This window comes from Coccinella septempunctata, chromosome 6, assembly GCF_907165205.1.
Source record: "Coccinella septempunctata chromosome 6, icCocSept1.1, whole genome shotgun sequence".
NCBI classification, from domain to species: domain Eukaryota; kingdom Metazoa; phylum Arthropoda; class Insecta; order Coleoptera; family Coccinellidae; genus Coccinella; species Coccinella septempunctata.
In genome coordinates this window covers 11,266,014-11,289,294 of record NC_058194.1, presented here as the reverse complement: position 1 = coordinate 11,289,294, position 23,281 = coordinate 11,266,014, and the positions used below count along the sequence as shown (strand labels likewise).

The 23,281-nt window shown below is 34.5% G+C and overlaps 1 protein-coding gene across 2 annotated transcripts in view; it reads left to right on the top strand.

The window, feature by feature from the left end:
• Positions 1-23,281, top strand: part of LOC123314992 (nose resistant to fluoxetine protein 6-like) — a 60,397-nt gene that overhangs the window by 18,378 nt on the left and 18,738 nt on the right. For both annotated transcript variants that reach the window (XM_044900503.1, XM_044900502.1), the window contains 2 exons: positions 7,310-7,491; positions 11,989-12,158. In XM_044900503.1, coding sequence (XP_044756438.1) covers positions 7,310-7,491; positions 11,989-12,158 — 352 coding nt within the window. The remainder of the gene's footprint in view (positions 1-7,309; positions 7,492-11,988; positions 12,159-23,281) is intronic.

The window sequence follows — 23,281 nt, the reverse complement described above, 5'->3', positions numbered from 1 at the left end:
ATCTTCATCCATCTTGAGTTCAGTGTTGATTCGAGTTTTGACAAGATGCCTGATTTTATGAAACAGATTATCTACTTTAATCATACTTCTATTTATAGTGAGTGTAATCAAGATGATAAGAACAATTCGACTCTTCATTGAGAAATTTCCTGACCAACCTACATCATCATGAGACTATGAGACACCATCAATAAGGACAATGAATAACATTAGATTGCTTTCATAACAGAACTGTCAGAAAACAGAAAAATTGTGCATGACAAAAATAAAGAAATTACACTTTTGTCGTGTTTTTATGCGACCCTGGAAGAATTCTGGCTAAACATTAGATGCTTATTAATTTAGGGCAACATTTGAAGGATATTACCACTGGTCTTTATACAATGATATTACTTTCGCGAAAGGATAGAGTTTTTTGAAAAAATACAAATTCTAATTCAAGAAAATGAATACTTTTTTGGATTATATCATTCAGACTGACGAATCGAAATTTACCAAAAATAGGCTCATTCAATAGGGATAATAGTCATTTTTGTGAAGGAAAAACAGCATAACCACTTGAGAGTCTTAGGAGATTGGAACTTTAGGAGTAAGCAGATTCAGTTATAAAGTTTATGATGTTCATATTCACAATGAAATATTAACTGATAACAGTTAACTTGAAGGTTGTGTTTTCTATAATTTCCAGGGTATATATACAGGGTGAATCTTTGACTTGTACAAATATTTTAACAGTGGATTCTTGTGGTCAAAAGAAATACTTTTTCCTATACCATTTTGTCCGATTCGGTCCTGATAAAAATATAAAGCCATTTTAAGTTTTCATAAAGAACTATGACACCTCTGGAAAAACAAAATCACCTGCAGAATAACTAGCAAAATCTATGATAATACACATCTGTGGATCTTTCAAAGAGACTTGCATTCATCCAAAGTACCTATTTCTCCGAATATCACAGATATTTTTTATTTTCGAACAGCAAATTACTAGAAAATGGCGCATTATACGAGAAAATATGAAGAATACTTTCATTTCACAAAACGTTCAAATATTCATTAGATAGCGTCCAACTTAGTTACGTACGTATAAAAAATGTACGTAATAGACATAATGAGAAAACTGGAACACGTGAGTGTGCTCGAAAAAATATATTTCTTTCGATAAAAGCGTTCGTGAGATTGAAATAGAAATAACATTTTATAATGGTTTTTCAACAGCCTGTATCTTTTAAACCGAGTCGATTCGGAAAAAATTCTTTCGACCTCAAGAATCTAGTGTTGAAATATTTGAACGAGTCAAAGACTCACCCTATATATTCAGAAATATTTAGAACTTAAAAAGATCGTGCACCTACACATAAGACAGAGCAAATGTACATATGTAATTTTTCCTATAGACTTATTGAAGACCGTTGACAAACAATAGCTGTATTCGGGTTCGGCTTTCGGACGGTCCGAGAATGGTTCTAGAACTGCGCAGAGGATTTAATACTAGGGCGCAACAGTTTTGCGCAGTCCTAGAACAATTCTCGGACTGTCAGAAAGCCGAACCCGAATACAGCCAATAATAGTACCCATCTCTGGCCAACTGATATAACGCCCTGAATTATGAAAACATATCAAGAAATGTATTAACCAAGCAAGGCATGAAGCATTTTTGTGTCTCTTGAACAAATGTCTCGACATGAACGGTCAGAACTTTGAGCATCCCCTTAAGATCAGTTTCCTATCGATTTATTGAATCGTAATAACCATCATTGGAATAGTATTTACGCGAAGAAATACTACATTTGTCATTTTGTGATGATTGATTTAAGGCGTTTCCTAGGTGATATTCCTTGAACATCGAACATGCCCAAAATGGATAATTTCGCACAGATCGTTGATGAATTTGGGTTCCGATTTTATGAAATAGGAAAGTTTTCGACGAAAACTGAAATAAGAGTTCTTTAAACCTTCGTTCTTCAAAAGTTTAAGGGAAGTAGCTATGACCATTTTCGTGATCATCCCGAAGAGAGAATATTGGTCTAAACGCTCAAATATCTGGAAAGCTTCGGAATATCAGTAATATATTGATAGAAATAATATCGAAATTGGAGTAGTGTTACAAAAATTTATTGGTCACGCCATTTGAAAAAAACGTTTATAGCTACTTCCGGTTCCAGTATGAATGGAAATGACAAAATCTTATAGAATTTCTTGTGATCCCGCATAACATAGAAATGAAATTCATTGAAAAATCTTTTATAGTTCTCCGTTTTCTATATAATTTTGTGCTAGGTTAAAAATGAATGACCCTGTATTTTAATAATATTCGTTTCTAATGAGATGAGCTCACTCGCCCGCCATTAAAGTGTTCATACTTCATATCCGTTCGACAATATATCTAAAAAAGTTCGCGTGGCCTGGTTGGCGCATCCGCCCATATCTGGCGATCGATATCACAACCAGCAATATACTCGTTCTTATAGGCAGGTGCCAATTTGAAGAGTACCACCGTTAATATCTAGGTTAAGCTGACCAGATTATCCCCAGTTCAATGACGGACGGACCTGGGGAATGTGTATATGTATATTTATATATACAAAGCGAATCTTTGAATCGTGAAAATATTTCAACAGTAGATTCTAGAGGTCAAAAGAAACACTTTTTTTCTGTACCATTATTTCTGATTTAGCCCTGATAAAAAGATAAAGCCATTATAAGTTTTCATTATGAGCTTTGCCACCCCTGCAAAATTACCTTCAGAATAACTAAATGAATCTGTGTGACACTACACACCTGTGGATCTTTTAAAAACAGTTGCATTCGGTCAAAGTACCCAATTTTTCGAATTTCACAAATATTTTTATTTTTGAACGTCAAATTACTCAATTACTATATTCCGAAATTCATTTTCATCTTTTAAACCGAACCGATTTTGAAAAAATTGTGAAGGAAAAAAGTGTTTCTTTTGACCTAGAGAATCTACTGTGAAATATTTGATACGAGTCTAAGACTCACCCTGTATATGCTTCCAGCTACTCAGTTTCCTACAACGTATGGCGATAAAAAATTTTTTTATTGAAAATAGAGAAATAATTAAAGGTTATCACAACGCAAAAAGGGAAATATAATAATATTAATATAATAGTTGTGCATTACACTGTGTAATGAGAAGAGGGCTTCAGGCGTTGCTAGCCTTCCTCCAAATCTGAATTGACCAAAAAATTCTTTTGAAAGATCCTCCGTAAATTTGCACTTTCTTTTTTATTATCCATCTCAAATAATCTTGAGAAAAATACTGAATTAAATTCAAGATTTTGACGGACATTTTGACGGACGTTTTCCAATGACGGACTTCTTGGACGATTGACGGACTGTCCGTCGGTCACCCTAATCTAGGTTTTTCTTTAAAATTAGAAAAAATGCAAAAAAAAGTAAGGGGACATTTGATATGATTAGTTCCAATCATTTTGTATCAACCCTATGAGAGCGGTATGACACTTATTACAGCAACCCCTAAAATCTTAAATGAGACGTCGTGTTAGGCAAACCTTCTCTTAAAGGGTATTCGATTGCCTTCACAAAAATACTATAGGCTTTTGAATTAGTTCTTCCGAAAAAAAAGTAGAATAACTGCAATCGCAAAAGTTGCAATGAAAGTGAAAATAATGAAACATTTTTTGCTTCGAAAAATATTCAAAATGTTCTGCATTAATTTGTAGACCAAAATATAACCTATTTTTGAATTCGGCTCTTACTTATGGAAAATTAGGAAAACTTCAACTTCAATTCCTCAGCATGCTGGGCATTTTCTGACTTTCAATTCTTTCACATTTCAGGGCTGTGTTTCATATACAACCGTCTTGTACGTCCCCAGAGGGAAAAAATTTTAAGGTATCAAGTCTGGGAGCATGATGATTTAAAATCATATGTTCTATGTTCATCTTCATCGAGTTGATTTTCTTAGTGAGCCCACTAAACTCCTCAGATTTAATACATTTACTGTTTTTCCTCTGGAACATTATAAGTCGGTTATGTAACAAACACAACAAGGTAGGAGAATTGAAATCAAGAATAAAATTTTCCATAATTTTAATGTTTCATTGCAACTCTTGCTGTTGTAAATATCCTACTCTTTTTATTATTTCATTTTTCGGAAGTACTAAAGGTCAGGTGTCAGGTGTATGGCATTTTTGAAAAAGTAATCGAATTACTTTTGAAACAAAGTGTCACTCGATCCCACTTCCCATTTAAGATTTCAGGGGTCGCTCTCGCCACGCTCACATGGTTGATACAAATTGATTGGGACCAACCGTATAAAACGTCCCCCTAGCACGGGCGTAGCCAGCGGGGGGTTTTGGGGGTTCAAATCCCCTCCCGAATTAATATAGGTCCTACATAACAATAGTTTCAGAGTCTCAATTTATATATCAAAATAAGAAAAATTTCATTTCAAACCCCCCCCGAAACTCAATCCTGGCTACGCCTATGCCCCCTAGGATTACAGTGGCGCATCCAGAATTCGAGTTTGAGGGGTTAATGGGCCAGTCAGGGGACTGACCTAAACTGTCTATAAGATAATGAGCGAAAAAGCACGAGGAGAGGAGGTGATTGATTATTATACATAGCTCACCTAGATTTAGTTAGGAAAACTCTTTTCTGGGGGGTAGTTATTTCATCTTTGTCCACCTTTTTTTTCATTTGTCCAGGCTCCGTTTGAGAGATATGGAAAAAATGTCTTATCGGTGCATTTTCTGAGAAGCACCCCCAAATTGCGAAAACGTGTTTTATATGGAGAAAATCGTTTGTCCAACGTTAGTCCACTTTTGTCTACCTATTTATTTCATTCGGCCACAAAAAAAGCAATAGGAATGAATCTTTGAGAATTTTGAAAAATATGCACCTCCGAATGCGAATTATGAAACCAAAATTTCAGGGTCGTTTGTCATCGGAGGTTCATGTTTGTCAACCCCATTTTTCATTTGTCCAGGCAGTCCATATGACTATATGAGAGATCCATATCATTTTTTCCCATGAAAAGGAGTTTTCACGTGCATTTCCTGAGCAGGGCCGCCCGTTCATTCAACTTAAGTGGACTATTTGACTATTACCAGACATTATTTCATTTGCCCTCTCAAAGCACCATAGAAATAAAAAAAAAATGATTTTCCATCGAAATCGTTCGAAGACTACTTATTCCAAAAGAGTAATGAATGTTTCATGTTTTTCGAAATATAAATTGTTTGTCCATAGCAGATTCATGCTTGTCCAAACGAAATATATCGAAAATATCTTCTTCGACTAATAACCTATGAATTAGCTACAATAAAAATAAGAAAACTGAATAGATCCTTTTATCATTTTATTTCAAGTTCGATTATTCACCAGCATTTTTGAACGGTGTTTCGTTAAGCCCGTTTGTAACATAGACTTATTACCCCATATTATTTAATATGTCTATGGTTTGTTACAGCCGAGAATTCTCTGAAAGGTTTTATTGATTTCAAAAGATTATAGAGTAGAAAGATAGGAAACGTCCTCATATCGCTAGTACTAAAAACCGACTACATTTTGGACAGTGAAAACACGCGTGACAATGAGATGGCGCTAAAAACGCACTGTCAATACAGAAAAACTTTTTAATAACAGTTTTCTGTTTTTTCATTGAGGGGCGCGAAATTCGAATACTATTCCTTGCATTAAATTTCAATATCGACTTTGTTTCTATCAGAAAACAAACATCCTGAGCGACAAAACAAAAGTATGGTTTTCTTTTGTAATCAGGATGTTAGTTTTCATCTAAACATTGTTTGGAATCAATGATATCAACGAAAAACGCTGTTGGATGTGCTATATTTTTAATTGTAATTCATAAAAAATTTACAAAAATTGAAATAGTGGGCAATAAATGAAGCTTTGACTAGGACACTAAAGTATATGGTGATCTGCTATACGTTGAAGGTGTTATTTTTGTACAATAGGTTGTTCTGAATTATGAACTTAGTTGAATTTGTAAAATATACAAATATCAGAAATTAATAAAAACCAATATTCAATATACCATCATAGCATACATATTGCAGTTACTTGCATAATATATAGGTATTATTCATAGAATTTTCAGAACCGCACTTAAAAAAAAACCTTACCCTTATACTGTATGTCAGTATAGTTTCTTGGAGCTTTTTGTATGATTTCCTTATGATATGGTCTCTTCATGACACAATATACAAATTGATTAATGAATGAACAAAACACTCACAGCAGGTTTCATAAAACTTTGACTTTCTAAACAACAATTTGACAGTCACTCGGTTCCCAAATGGAAATCTATAAAACCTCTGCATTTCTGAATATATTGAAAGATTAGCAATTGAGAATCATTGAATGGACCTATAAAGATCATAATTTCCCCTTAATATAGGCCGTTCATGCAAGGGATGCTTTCTGCATACAACAATTTACGTCGATGAACAGTTCTCAATTGACCTGCAGTAAAATGTTCACTGCACATGGTGTAGTTAGTAGTGTTTGCTGAAGTAATTATCTTCACTGCCTGAGAATTTTATCCTCTTCGGAGCACTGAAAATTAGAATCAATGAATGACCGATTCACATGTTACGAGTTTTAATACTTACGCTTCCATTTTCCTTAGTTGAATGAAAAAGTTGATCTCGGAAAATCCATTTTATTATTTGACCCACAGTTCTTCACCATTCAATAATTTTCGAACAATATTTTGGTGTTTTCACCAAGAAATAAGACAAGAAAATTCAATAATCAGCAACTAGAATGAGCTAGATAAACAAAAAGCTGTACGAGAATCAAAACATTCAAACCTCTGGAATCTCAAAAAATTTCGTATGTTTCTGCAAATGGCACTCAAATTAATATTTTAACCAGTTCTAGTGTCTTGAAAACACCCTTGACACATAGATGGCGCTCAAATCGCTTTAGTCGCATCGGCATTTCAGTGTTACTTGCGTTAGAACATGTTTATTGTTGGAATTTCTAAGTTCTTCAGGACGGAAGTTTTCTTGTCTTTTTCTGTCATTTTCGGTTGAAAAATATACTCCACGAAGAAAATATATCTAAAGTTGTAGGCATTTCAATATTATCCATTCCAGAAACTGCCCAATTGCACTTCAAATGTGTGGGTAATTTATCCAAAAGCTCAACACTTGTGGATTACTTGGATAAATCTCCAAAAATTTCGCACTTATTTTGTAACACTCTGTATATAAGTCACTCTAAGTCATAAGTCAATCACTAATAGTTATTGGAGCAGATTTTTCGAAAATTTTCACCGAATATTTATTTACAGTTTATGATGCTGCCGGCAGATATTATGGGCAATTCTTCTTTGGACATGACTATTGGCTTGGATCACATACCCTTTGTCAGGAATTATCCAACAGTGAGAGTAACTCCGAGATTCCACCCTTCCCCCTGAAATTTTATATGACTAAGTTGAGAGTCAACATAAATAGGAAACTTACACCAGTGGTAAGAATTGGCGTACTATGATTATACATTGAATCTGAATGGAAAGAAAATACACAAAAATGGGCATGACATCGCGTAACTTCTATTAATATTTCTTTCTATTAACTTTACATATTATGCAGGTTGTATGATAACTAAAAGGCTCGGATAATTAAAAAAAAAATCTCCATATGAATATAACTCGCAACCGCCCGTTTTTGAGTTGAAACTTGACAAAAATTACCGCCTGAAATGTAATATTTTTTCCGGATTATCTTGCGTCGTCGTCTTTGTTACGGCCCTGCGATTGTTCTGATAAAAAATTAAGCGCCCCTGTTTTTTTAAATTAATCAACAACAATTGTCGCTACCGACTTACTAAGTGACTCCTTGTGGTTCTTCAGTCTAATGGGAGGTTTTAGATTTAAAAATACTGTATCCATTTGGATGGAACCTATGCGACTTTTTTTTTATTTCACAATATGTGATGACCCAAATATCTATACTTCATTCATATTTATTTTAGCAGTCGGTTGGCCATGAAATAATTTTCTCAAGTTTTTGTAACTAGAACCGAGTAAGGTTGGCACTCATAAAATGTCGTTAATGTCCTAACGCCGTTGCCACAACTAATATCAAGTTTTATTACGAAAATGCCGAAAGTGATTGAAAAAAGAGAAGGCAGGGTTTCAGGAAGTGCTATTTAAAATTCAGGTCCGCTCATTCAAATAATTATACCCTGATATTCTGAAATCCACAATACGTCAGACGGTAGCGAACATATTTCAATATCAGTGAATAATGTTTCATCTGAATCTAAACGACTTATATTTCAGTTAAATATATCCACAATCAGAAAGATTGTGAATGAAGAGAATGACAAAGAATTTCCTTCTATAGGGAGACCCAAAAAAGTGGTGGCATTTGGGAATTTTATGTTGAGTGAATTTATGCGAAAAGTTTACTACAGGATTTTCGATGAATGTCATCGTAGAATAAGTTCATTTGACTAGTCATATACATTGTAAATGTCTTAAGGTATTGTTACGATCCGTTTATTATACCTTAATTTTATATTATACATAAACTTGATATTCAAATCAATGGAATCGTAACTTATAAAAAACTATTCAATTCTCAACTATAAAATAAGTGACTTTTCTCAAAAATATTCTGACTGACAATTCTCTATCTTTTTTTTTATGTCTCCATGCCATCCCAAAATTTCCTAACATGGCATCTAAGATGAATAAATTTCTTATAAATTAACAAAAATTTCTTCTAATTCCTATTACTTATTGGACAAACTAAACAAAACAATATTATATTGTGAAAACTCAAACCATAACAGTATCTACCAATAAATACTTAATTATTATTATTTTATCAATGTCTTAAGCTGAATAGCCACAAATACGCACCAGTTGTCCTGTTAATTGTTTATTCATGTGAAATTTTTGTTCAGATGTGAAGTTCATCTTGACTTGAAACTTCCTTTAATTCCTTTTACTTACATTGTTGAAAGATGGTTTTTGAAGAATTCAACATTTTTGTAATTATCTGTTAATTCCTTCAGGAGATACCCATTTCCAATCACTGCATCATATGCCTTTCATCTTCGGGTTTACATTTTTGAAATTTACGACTGATGTAACGCATTAAAACTTAAGCCAAAGAAGATAACGAATATTAACTCTCCTCAAGCTTGTGCATATTATGATATCATACTGATCTCTTGTATTTTCCATGCAAATAACTGGATTTGGTAAGCCTGGAATCAGTTTGTATAAACTTCAATTATGTTCGTCACATATTTTCCGAAGTCATTCGACATTGTGATAAAATACGTAATAACAGAAACTTTTACGTACAACGGGCAACATAGCGTCGATTTAAAACCGAAAAATGTTCTGACAAGCGTCATTAACCCACATTTTCGTACTATACATAGTGAAATGTGTCAAATTTACATGGCCAACCGACTACTAAAATAAAAGTGAATGGAGTATAGTTAAAATTATTTTTAATGAAAACTTCTCGCATGAACCAGAATAAGAAAAAATTATTATCGAACTGTATGTCGGCTGGTATTTTTTTCATTCACCATACAAAGAATGGACGACGAGAAAATTTGAAGAATTTTACAGAATTCCCAAATTTCCTAACTACTTTATAAAATATCGAGTCAATTATGAAAACTATCTAATTTTCAACTGATGGGGGAAAATTTATTTCTGAAAGCTAGTAAAATCAATTTTTCGAAACTTATTGTTATCTCGATAATCAAAACAACCAAAATACGAGATAAAAGTATGTCACTGGTTAATTAAACTGTTAATGGTACATATATTTCCATTAGAACTTTAAGAATTCAACTCAGTGAGGGTTTCTTTCGTTTGACTGTATTTCGATTTTGATGGTGTATATGGAACATTTGTATATGTTGCATTTTTCGAAATAAACATTATTATTATTATTATTATTAATACTCAATAATTATAAAGATGGTGTTTATGAATGATTTTAACATCGAAGTGGAATTGAAATATAGCTACATATATAATTAATAAATTAATATTTAAGTTTTTTTCGACCTATTCTTTGAGAACTATTAAAAAAATTGAAATTTCACCTCTTCAAAATAAGAAGATACAAACATCGATATTTTTTTAAATGCGATTTTGAAAACATGATTGATAATTTTTTTAACTATAAGTTATTTCATGATATTCCCAATATCCTTATTGCCATTTCCAACGTCTATTTATATTGATGGTGTTGGTATTCCAATATGGCAAGCCCTTGCCATATTGAGGCCACCATTTCGTTTAGCGAATTGTAGGAAAAAAATCATAATTTTCGATTCTAGAACACCCTACATACCAATTTTGAATCAGATACAAAACTTGTTAGACATCAGACATCTTCAATTGATGTATCTCAACCAAATATTCATACTCTCCGACCAATTTACATATCAATTTTGAATCAAATTCAAGCATGCAAAACTTAATATAAGTAGTTTTCCATATTGAGACCGACATCTTGTATTTATAAATTTTGACAAGAAAAACATAATCTGCGATCCTAACAACTCCCCCATACTTCCTTAATCTCTTAAGTCGTCAGCCATCTTCAAGCAACGATTTTGAATTTTGACCTAAAACTATCAGAACAGAACCCGAAATCCCGAAGACCCATACCTACCTATCAATTGATGGGTATACTCCATTCACTTTTATTTTAGCACTCGATTGGCCATGGAAATTTGACACATTTCACTCTGTACAGTACGAAAATGTGGGGTTATGACGCTTGTCAAAACACTTTTGGGTTTTAAATCAAAGCTATGTTGCCCGTTCTATGTGAAAGTTTCTGTTATTACGTATTTTATCACAATGTCGAATCTCTTCGGAAAATATGTGACGAACATAATTGAAGTTTATACAAACTGATTGAAGGCATACCAAATCCAGTTATTTGCATGGGAAATACAAGATATCAGTATAATATCATAATATGCACTAGCTTGAGGAGAGTTAATGTTCGGTTATCTTTGGCTAAAGTTTGAATACGATACTTGAGTTGAAGATTTCAAAAATATTAACCCGAAGATGAAATGCAAATGAAGCAGTGGTTGGGTATCTCCTGAAGGAATCAACAGATAATTAAAAGAATGTTAAATTCTTCAACAAAAATCATCTTGCATCAATATAAGTAAAAGGAATTAAAGGAAGTTTCAAATCAAGGTGTACTTCACCTTTGAACAAAAATTTCACATGAAGAAACAATTAACAGGACAACTGGCGCGTATTTGTGTCCCTTCATCTTAACACATTGATATAATAATAATAATTAGGTATTTATTGGTATAATAAGACATTTACAAAATGTATAGGACAAGTCAAATGAAAAATAGAAAAATCAATTTTCGGGAACTTATTCTACGAGGAGATTAATCGAAAATCCTGTAGTAAACTTTTCTCATTAATTCACTCAAACATAAAATTCTCGAATGCCACTACTTTTTTGGGTCTCCCAATAGAAGGAAATTCGTCATCCTCTTCATTCACAATCTTTCTGATTGTCCCTACCGTCTGACGTAATGTGGATTTTAGAAAATAGTAGTATAACTATTTGAATGAGCGGACCCGAATTCTAGATAGCACTTCCTGAAACCCTGTCTCTTTTTTCAATCACTTTCGGCATTTTCGTAATGAAAATTGATATAAGTTGTAGCAAAGGCGTTATGACATTAACAACATTTCATGAGTCCCAACCTTACTCCGTTCTAGTTACAAAAACTTGAGAAAATTATTTCATGGGCAACCGACTGCTAAAATAAATGCGAATGGGGTATATGAACTTATAACCACACTTATCAATAATCAATCAAAAATTAAACAATTTGCACATGTCGACTGAAAGGTTATTTGTTCTAGGCTTTCTATGCTTATATAGTCGTTAAACTACCTATATGATCTAATCAAATTCTAATATAGCAAATTTATCATTTCAGACGAGACAGCTCAATATTGGCGAATGTATACCTGCATCATGCACCACTAACGATCTCAAGATTCTGTTCTCCCAAGAACCGAAACAAGGAGCTTCAATCAATATTATAGATATCAGACCCGTTCCCGGAGACTATTCATTGTTGAATGATGTGAAATTTACTATTGTAGGGTGAGTTAATCTGAGGTGACTCGTGATGAGTTGATTTGTGGGCCAGTTCTATATACAGGGTATTTCAAGAATGATTGTACAGGCTTTCAGTGCAGCGGGATGCAAGACATTCAGGGGTGTTCTACAAGAGTTACGCCGATTGAAAGTTTTCGATAAAAAACATAAAATATCCTGTATCGCTTGGACGAATATAGTTAGGAAATATTACTAACACTGATTCGGACAACGTAAAATGTCCTTCATCTGAACTGAAAGCCTGTACAAGTGTACAATCGTTAAGCACCCTGCACGAAATGGATTCTTTTCAGTCTGATCATGAGTAGTCTTAGTGAATAGGCTTTGTAAAATGAGAGTAAACAGGGTTGAAAGTTGAACATCTGACAAAACAGTTTTAATGTGAAACTGCGTTTGATTATTCCGGATCAGGATGACATGTTTCGATATGTTCCAATATCATAGTACGAACCTACCCCCATTCTTTCGACATGTGCCTTCCACTCTCGTCTTTTTTCCCGTACCCATCTGACTACATACATCTATTATCTCATCGCAGGTTTGTCTTATGTCGGAACTCAGTTTTCTGTTCCAGTTACTCCAGCTATTGATCTAATGCCGCCCATAGACTTCGTTCTTTTACATCCGTTCGAATCGCCGCGATTCGAACCGTCGGCGTCGTTCCAAAAGTGCCAAAAACCGATGTGTGTGGTGAAAAACCGTCGTTCCGAATCGTTGTGACAGACTTTTCGTACTCTGGCCGCTCCTTACGGTTGCTCGGGCGCCAGTGGGGCAATCAGTCAAACCCCACGTCTCTCACAGAATCCCCAAAGAATTGGAGAGCGCGGGTAGACTTGAGTATCAGTGGAGAAGGGTATCGATGAAGACTAGGGCGGTAGCGTCTTCTAAGTGTCTGCTTTTCAACGGTCTTTAGGCGTCAGAAAGAGTACTTACCTCTTCTAACTAAACTCTTAGATGAAACTGATTTAATAAATAGACTCTCACTGGCAAAATAATTGGCAAGAAAATAAATGTTCAACTATTTATTTCTATTAAATTGAACTGTACACAAAAAAAATGGACATGTACAACAAATCGTGGACGTCAACGGCTGGGTCTGATCGGCGCAGGACGGCTGGCAAAATAACCCCCAGTTATCTCAGTACGGTCACACAGGAATATGAACGTTTTCGGAATAATATACGGAAGTAAGTCAAGTCTCAATTGAACGAAGTGTGAAGAAATATGTACGGTTTCGGAAAAATATACGGAAGTAAGTCAAGTCTCAAGTTCAGCTGGAGTACGCAGTCGGTTTCCTTCGGTCTCTCAGTCTCTCTCTCTCGGTGACTTCAAGATGGCTGACTGTCGAACAGCGGCCTCAGAGTCCGGCGGTGAGGGGATTTGACGCTTATGGAATCCCAATTCTATGCTCGGCGAATCTAACCTACAACTATAATTCAAACGGTTGGAAATCGGCATAAAACGGTAAAATATTCAAAAATCGGAAAAGTCTGGGGGGGGCCAACGTCCTCCTGGAACCCAAATGCCACCCTACGGTAACGGAAAGCACTATATACAGCAGGGAATGGTTAGCTCACGGTTAATTCGGATTTTCAGCCAAGCAAAAAGTCTAGAGAGAATATAACTCTACAAGGGTGCAATAAAGCGGAAATAAATGTGACAAATTACTTGCCTTGGAGTTTATAATCTCGTAAGTTGGGAAAATTTCTCACGTTCGTCACTCACTCGTCTGTCGATCTCAATTCATACTGATCCACAGAACACACCCTTGACTTACTTTATGTACTGATCTTGACGTTCAGCGCCGGAACTCGAAGAAGTAGGTACCCCGGAAAACTGTCCCCACCATGGGTAACTCAGTCCCCGATTGGATAAACTGAAATTGTTCGGTAAATCAACGGGCTCGGAAAGAGACAGAAACAATTGAAGAAAAGGAAAAACGGAACAAGTTGAAAGACCTTTTTCGATTCAGAAAAAGTACGGTTCAACGGAAAGAATTCTAAAATATATGAATTCTGAAAACAAAAGACATATACGGTTTCCGCTACAAATATGGGACTGGTCGGTGGAAAACAATGGCATAATATAAATCGGTAAAGACCCCCTATGATAACATAAAGGTTTTCTTCGAAAATATTTCGGTTGATAGGTCTTATTATGCAAGTATAGGTGAAGAAATTTCCTTTTCGTGGCGGGGCAAAATCTGCCTCGTCACATTGTCGGTTAAAATATCTGTTCGAGCCCGATTTTTCGAACGACGCCGACGGTCCATCGGTTGTCGGTCCGAACCGACAGTGTGTGGGGATTTCGTTCACAATCGGCGATTATTTTTCATTAGCGGAGAGCATATCGCGTCTAGACCATATTGCCGTACTGTTTTTGTATCATTTTATTCAGTTATTTCGACAACGATGGATCAGAAGACAGCTAACAAACAATTTATTACGGATTTCATCGATTTGTACAGGCAATTTATAGGATTTTTTGAATTTTTATCCGACACAGTAACCGCGGCCGCCACTGCTAAAAGATGTTTCCCCCTTCATGACGTACAGGTACAGATCCGAAAACGGCTGAAAAATAACAGAAAGGATTTACCGAAGTGTGTGGGCAAAACAGGACGGCGATCAGAAGCTCGTCGCGTCGCGTCGGTTCGAATCGCGGCTATACGAACCGATGGAAAAGAACGTCTGTGGCGGGCTTATGGGTTTTCATCCATGTTGTATTGTTCGGAGAAGTTGTTTTGTTCTCCTTGTAACTGCTCTCGTTTGGGTTGCATAAGTTAATATGGGGCGTACGGCGTACAGATGTTTTGTATATTCGCACCTTGCTTGAGGTGGACATGAATTTGTTGCGCGTAAACTTCCTGAGATTCTGGCAGCCTTGTTAGCTTGTATGCGTGTTCCCTCGTAGATGTTTTTATTACTTGATGCAATAATGGGCTATTTTCCTAAATTTCAATATATATGTCATTGAAATTCTTATAACTCAATTATATCGAGATATATTTTTTTCTCCAATTTTATCATATTGCATTTTGTCTGTATTCGCTTACGAAAATTCTGATTTCAGAAGTGCTCTCTTATGAACATTCTACGTCTTTTTCACAATCCGGCAACGCCCATCGAGTCAATAATGGTCATAAAAGTTTCTGATCACCATAGACTTAATAAATATCAAGTTTGGTGGTAAGAAAAACAAACAATGACACAAAATGTTATCGGATTTGAGAAGGTATAGACACAGATTACAGAAAAAAAAATTGTAATCCTGGGATATAGAATTCTATATCTTCTCGATCGGTTCCACTATTGTCGAATTAACAAAAATTACTAGACTTAGGTAAAGGCATTATACGTCACAAGCTTTTACATATTTGAATGTTATACTAAGTTTAGAAAGATGTATTTTTGAATCTTCTGAATTTTGAAGCGAATATTTTAAGTGTTGCATAACTAACGGAAAAGGATTTCCATAAATAATCTTCAATTCGAGTTTGATGATTATAATAGGAATGCCGGCTTATTGTATAGATTTTTCTATAAGTTGTCTCAGTATATGAATTTTATTGTTTGGAGATAAAGAATATCCATTTCAGTATTAGTATGAGTGATAGAACTTGACAATTGCATACTTGCATGCGAATTTCTGAGCTGAACACATAACATTAGGTATATGAAATTCAACTTACGTAATTTTCATTAAAAAATAAATCAGTCAGTCAGTTGAGAAGTTATGCTTGCTGAAATTCTGGAATTACTGAAAATTATTCAATATTCCTAATATTACCTGCCGCGTGGTAATTTCTATTTTTCAACTTATCAGTTCGTAATTCATGCTATTGCTCAAAGATGTGGCACATTTCCGTATTTGGGGTAGCATCCGTAAAGCAAACAATGTCGTTTCGTTTTGATCCCGAATCGTATGTACTTCGCCTTAAGCGTTCGACATCGACATTATATTTTTCATTTAACTTTTCTTTCTCTATAAAGTTTATTCATCTTTTCCATCTGGAAGATTTTCAATCCTAAAAAATTACTTGAGAGCATTACTAAGAAATGATTGATCTCTTCCAAAATTCTCATCCTTCAACGGAAGGAAAAGCTTTAATAAGAATAAGAATTCTACTTCTCATTAAAGCTTTGCTCACATTATACTTACCATTTATTAGAGCAAGAAGCATAATTCAATTTTCACTGCTCGAATACTCAAAAATTTAGTTTTGTATACATATATCACGAGAAAAGTAACACATCTTAAGGGGGTTTAAAATACTTTGAATGCACATTGAACATTTGATTTTCAGAATGAACTAAATGAAACTTCTTCATTCCTGCATTAATAAATTAATTTAATATCATCTAATGGACTATAATGATTTTCTGAATGATTCTATCTACATATATATATTATCGATTGAAAGAAAAATGTGTGTACGTCAATGAAGCACAGATTCCCTCACGGCCGTTTCGAATAATCCTATCTATCCATTGTTTTAGTTACTGAAGATAGAAACTGCATGTGATTTCGTTTCTATGATCTATCTGTAGATATATTTTAGAATGGTTGCTAATCGTCAGTAAATGAAACGATGGATGGATAGGGAGGTTTATTGAAAACGGCCGTTAGAAAACTAATTATAAACCTTATAGAACAAAATATATACCTAATGTATGTAGGTAGTCCTAAAGATATAATGATAAGTGAAATAGGTCCGTTGAATACTGAATTCAGGTAACGTTTAACGTTGCTAAACTTTAAATGTTTCAAATTGTAAAACCGATTGCATAAAACCTGAAATCTATTACGTAAATAAATAATTATATGTGCATTGCAATGGGTTTTACCGTTGATTGCTTGATGATAACTTTTACTCTAACCGAACCTGAATATATTTATAATTCCATTTGATGAACTCGTTTCGTTTCGCTATTGGGCAAATGGGTACTTTTTTCAAGAAGAAAGTCCATGATGAAAATCTCACCAAAAAAAAAAAAAGATATCCATGATTCTGAAAGATTTAAAGAAATTGGTCATACCTACCGGATTTTTTCAATACCCCGAACCTTATGTCATGGGCGCCCGCAGAAATTTTTCTCAGGGGAGACAAAATATCATCTACGGTTAGTTTTATTGAAAGAAAAATTTCTCTAACGGTTACTTAATTTCCAAAAAGATGGAACGGCTGCATCGAGCTCCATAAAATCTTCAGATTTTCAACTAGAGGAGTTGCTCTTTCAGCATATGTATCACAATTTCATCTATGGTTAGTTTCATTGAAAGAAAAATTACTCTAACGGTGACTATCGAAAAATTTCCAAAAATATGAAATAAATTAAATGATCGTCAAGACCGAACAGCTGCATCGAACTCTATGAAATCTTCAGATTTTTTACTAGAGGAGTTGCTCTTTCAGAATATGTATAACATTTCCATTTACGGTAAGTTTTATTGAAAGAAAAATTACTCTAACGGTGACTATCGAAAAATTTCCAAAAAGATGGAATCAATTAAATGATCGTCGGGACCGAACGGGTGCATCGAGCTCCATAAAATATTCAATGTTATACATATGGCCGACCTTAGATGCGAAAGATTAAATATCTAATAATTTTGAATTCTTGGCCAAAATATTGAACAAAGGAAAAAGCATTTCATGTTCTTTTGAGAATCACGTTCCAAGGGCTGAAATCGGATGATCTAAATATTGGATGAATATAGATTTTTTGAAGCAATCTTCAGCTGAAGATGCTTCATAATTAGATCTGTACATTTGTCTACCGCAAATTCGTGGTTTTCCAATCTCTATATTGAGACTCTGAGCAATAGATGATGCTTTGGAAAACATTTCTGTGAAGCATGCATCATCGGAGCGATGTTTTCTACATATATCTATAATTAAATTTATGTGACGTTGAACATCTACAAAATTTATAAAAACATCTTGTAGTGTATTTGCTATTGGTTCCAATATATTTGAATATTTACTTGCTACCATTAAATAAACCACAAAAGTGAAATAGTTTATTGCAGCCTGTAACTGAGCAGCTCTTTTTGTTGTTGAAGAATTTCATTGAAATTTCTTTTTGAATATAGTTTTAAAGTTTTCAGCGAAAACTCGCAAAGTTTGCCCCCCTGGCCAACCCTTGCGGGCGCCCATGCCTTATGTTTATGTTAATATGGATCGACCACTTTCTGCGGATATCGTTTTTTCTTGATGTTATGCCTCTGTTTATGTTTTATAAGACATAAACAGACATAAATACCATAGTATTTATGTAGTAGTAACTCTGTAAAAGATCCATGTCTATGGATCTTCCACTTCACATCTGTGTAGTGTCACAGATTTAGCGAGGTATTCTGAAGGTAATTTTGTTTTTCTTTGGTACAGATCATTATGAAAACTTAAAATGGTTATATCTTTTCATCAGGGCCGAATCGGAAAAAATGGTAGATATAGGAAAAAAGTATTTTTTTACCTAAAGATTTGTACGAGTCAAAGTCTCACCCCGCATATACAGGGTGTCCCAAAACTAGTGGATCAAACGTCACACCACGATAGAGTGAACCAAATATTATCGAATGACACCAACATTAGTTCAACGAAAATGTTCCGTTTCCAAAATAATCAGGATTTCATTAAAATACCTAAAGTTTCCGATTTTCGAACTATTTTTCTTAATCACAGGGCCAGTTTGCGAAAAAGGATAACGATTTTAAATTATATTGAACTAAGATTATTGTTTTATCTCCCCTAATTGAAATTATTTTAAGCAGTTAATCGATAAACTAAGTAAATGTAAATAAAAACAATTGTTTTTTCTACATGATTTTTATTACTCAGAATAAACCCCCTCTATAGAGGTGATAATATGGGAGAAAAACGCTATCTTTAATCACAAATTGGCCTTGTGATTGATAAAATAGTTCGAAAATAGGCAACTTTAGGTTAGGTTTTTTCAGAAACGGTACATTTTCGCTCATCTAATGTTGGTGTCATTCGATAGCATTTGATCTACTCGTATCTAATCTATCTATCTAATCTATCGTGGTGTGACGTTTGATTCACTAGTTTTGGGACACGCTATATACAACGTGTATACACGAATAACTTATGAAATTCTTCGAAAATTAACACTCTTCATAATATTTTAAGCTACCACGGCCACAATTTTTCAAAAAGTTTTGTTATTTTTTGTATCGGCAACTTGAGTAATACTGCTGCCCTCCACAATTCCTAAAACTCCCAGAAAACTCATAGTTTTCACAGAAAAAATAATCAAATAATATTTTTTCCTTAAAATTTCGGCAAGTTTTTTTAAAAATTTACACAACTAACCATGATTCTAAAATAGTATAATAATCCAAGAAAACATGTCGCAAATAAAATATGTGTACCATTTCTTAGAAAGACTAAATTATTGAATTGTTCTAGTTCATAGTGACAATTTTTATTATGTGCCGAAAAAAGATTGTTTATAGTCATTTCTTGGAATTTCAATGGGACACGTGTGTAATTGATAAAATTTAGAAACTAAAGAGAGGAAGATAGCGACAGATACACCTTAAAGAAGGATAGTAGATGTTCTTTGTTTAATAAGAATAGTGCTGATAAAGAAGTTTCTACTCTCGGTAAAGTCAGTACCAATGAGTGTTATTGTTCCGTGGTCAGTACGTTTTGCTCCTTTGTTTTCCGTAATGGTTTGTTGGACTGAATTTAAGTGATCTGCAAACTAAACTGACCTGGCAATACTTTGGACTGTGATTGTGTTTTGTGAATTGGAGCTTCGGCATATTCTGGACCTTTTCTATTGGGGTTGCCTCAAGGACAGGATCTATGCGACACCCATCATGACACTGGACGAACTTCGGTAAAAAATCAGTCAAGCTGCGGCTCATATCAGTGGAAGAAGATATGCACGATCCATTAAAATGTCATTTTTAAGGCGCTGTCGTGAATGTATTGATGCTGGTGGCAAGCAATTTGAACATTTATTATAAGGTTTATTATCGAATAAATAAATAAATACCATTTTTCAATTAATTAAACAGCAAAAACCCATTTTTGGCACATAGTTACTACCAACAACAATTAAGAAATTTCATTATTGTTTCTAATGATATGGATCTTTTTGCGTCTCGTTTTCTTCAATTATTAAAACATTTTAGAATCTTGGTTAGTTGTGAAAATTTTAAAAATTTTTTGCCATCATAGTGTCCATACTTTTTTCACAAAACAATAAGAGAAAGTGGGCTGAATCTTTCAAAATTTTATGGAAAAAACATATTTTGATTATTTTTTGTGTAAAAACTATAAGTATTCTGGGAGTTTTAGGAGTTGTGGTGGGCTGCAGAACTACTTAAGTTGCCGATACAAAAAAATAATGTTTGAAAAATTGTGGCCATCGTAACTTAAAATATTACGAAGGGTGTTAATTTCCGAAGAATTTCATAAGTTATTTTGTAATTGAATAAAAAATTGAGCTGGATTTTTTTCTTATTTTTCCTAAAGTAGTTATGACCATGCCCACCCTACGGCGCCGGCTTATCTTTGAATTTTGGGACACGTTGTATATAAATATTCATCAAACTAATTATCATTATTAACTACACACACCGGCAAATTTAAAGGAACGGAGAATTGTATTATTTTTCTTCTGCGGCACATTTGAAAAGAATCATTCAACAGGAAAATTCAACGAATGGTTTAGTTGATTTCAATTTGTTCTGCAAAGCTTCATGCGCTTTTGGAGCATGTCTGAAAACTTAGGACTAAAAAGTGTAAACTCAATTGTAGGTATACTTATTGTTACGATAGCTCAGAGAATATGAGAAGAAAAGATGAAAAATAGAAAATATAAAGATACGCTGGAAGCACTCGACCTACCTTGTTGGGATGAACACCAGAAAAATGGGGAGCTCGCACTTCCTGCTATCTTTCGAAGTCCGTTTGAGAGCACTATCTTAGAAAGCACTATTTAAGAGAAAAACGGAATCGGAATTTAGAAAAAATCGACGAAATTCGGTTGTAATTTGCACTGTCTCCGTCCTTCGTCAATCGAGAAGTTATATTAATCTCGCCCATATTTCTCCATATGCAGTCCGAGATTTTCCAGCGTATTTGCCGATGAATTGAAATATACACAAATGAATGAATGAAAGAAAAAAAAGGATAATTAATTATAGAAACTGACGCATTGATTCAACGATCGTTTCGAAACAAAAAAATATATATATATAAAATTTAGAAATTCAATTCACTAAGAGTGTTGCATTAACACTTATTGTCGTCTTAAACATTTAATGGTAGGTAACACAATCACAAAGAACATTTTTTTCAATAAAGTGTGTTTCCCTCACGAGCCCTGGAATCATTCGTCTTTCCATATTTTTGATGACGTTGTCGATTATTTCTTGAGGCAAATTTTCCCATATTTCCATCAAAACTGATCTTTCTTCTTCCAAGTTTCGAACAGCAGGAATTATCGACCTAAGTGGTCTGCCTAGCCTAGCATGTCCCAGACATGTTCAATTGGATTCATGTCAGGAGAATATACAGACAAATTCATTGTCTGCCTCTACCGAAAGAGACACTAGGAGTAAAATTACTTTGGTCGTTTTGTTCTCCTGGACGACGATACAATCTTTCCCTCGCATCTATTGAGTTTACACAGAAACGGCTTTCATCCGTGAACAAAACATTATTCCAGAGATCAATCCAATTTTGGTGTTCTCGAGCAAAAGCTAGTCGCGCTACTCGATGACGTCTCTGGAGTTGTGGTGCTTTTTTTACGTCTTCCAGTTTTCTCATTATTTATTTATTTATTTATTAATTCGGGACACAAACAGGACGAACCCAAAGCAGTGTCCACAATTCAGTGTTACAGAAAAAAAATTTATCCACATATGAACATCAAGCCCTAAGTTGAACACATAAATCGATGATTAAACAGAAAATGATATATTATTATACAAAACAGTGTGGTATACATAAGAATTCATCTGAGCGACCTCAATCAACCAGTATCATGAGTGCAGTTGCAACGGCGAAATTAACTAACAAGAATGGACCGAAATCTAGAGACAGAGTCAGAAAATATATCAATGTTAGTGGCTTTAGACAGCTCATTAAATGTTTTGACCTATATGCATTCAAACCAACTTCTTTGAGTCTTCTCCTCACTGTAGGCTCACTTACAGTGGTTCCACGAACTTCTTCCAATTCGTTTCTTGTTTGAATTGCGGTTCGACGCCTATTGCGGTCATCTCTGGTCGTGATTGAGCGTTTTCACCTCGTCACCCCACATAATCTCCGGTCTGCCTCCATTGCATAACACTACGATGGATCGTCGATTTTGATTCCCCAAACATGTTGGCAACATGTAAGACCGACCATTTTTGATCATTGGTACTGCCCTTACGATTTCAGTGGGTGCTAAATCACTCATTATTTACAGTTTCACAATCAAAGTAATGATAGTAAACAAAAACCAACTAAACTCGTTTCTTGTTCTGTAGCAATGAAAGCTAGAAAGTCTGGTGAACTTTTTCTTTGGTAGGTATACATCAAACATTTGAGAATGAAAATCGAGGCCAGGGTGAGGAGGCCATTTTCAATGAAATATGGTCTACAGGAGGACCTAGGCTGTACATTAAATATCATACGCAAGATCCTCTTCTGTATAACAAAAACTTCTCCAACGTCCGATGAATTACTCCAGAGTAGGATGTTATATGATAGGTGACTGTACAGGGTGGGCAAATTTCGATGTTTTAGCACTACAGCTTTTAAACCAAAGGAGATAGACAAAATCTGATACCCCATTCTCGTTCTCTTTTTCTGAGAAACTTACAATGGTAGTAGTGATTTTTGGCCACTTTCTTTTGTTTTCCAGTTATAAGCAAAAATTGGAACAATGGCGATATCGAAATAAATTTATATCTCCGCTAATACCGATGATAGAGCTCTGAAATTGAAACATTATACAGGCACTTTTTTACGTAGAATCCAGTGGCGTGCTCGCCTTTTTAGCAGGATTTTAAATTACGAAGCTATGACCCGAAGTTATGTTTTTTTTAAATGGGAACACTAGTTTTCTGTGCAATTT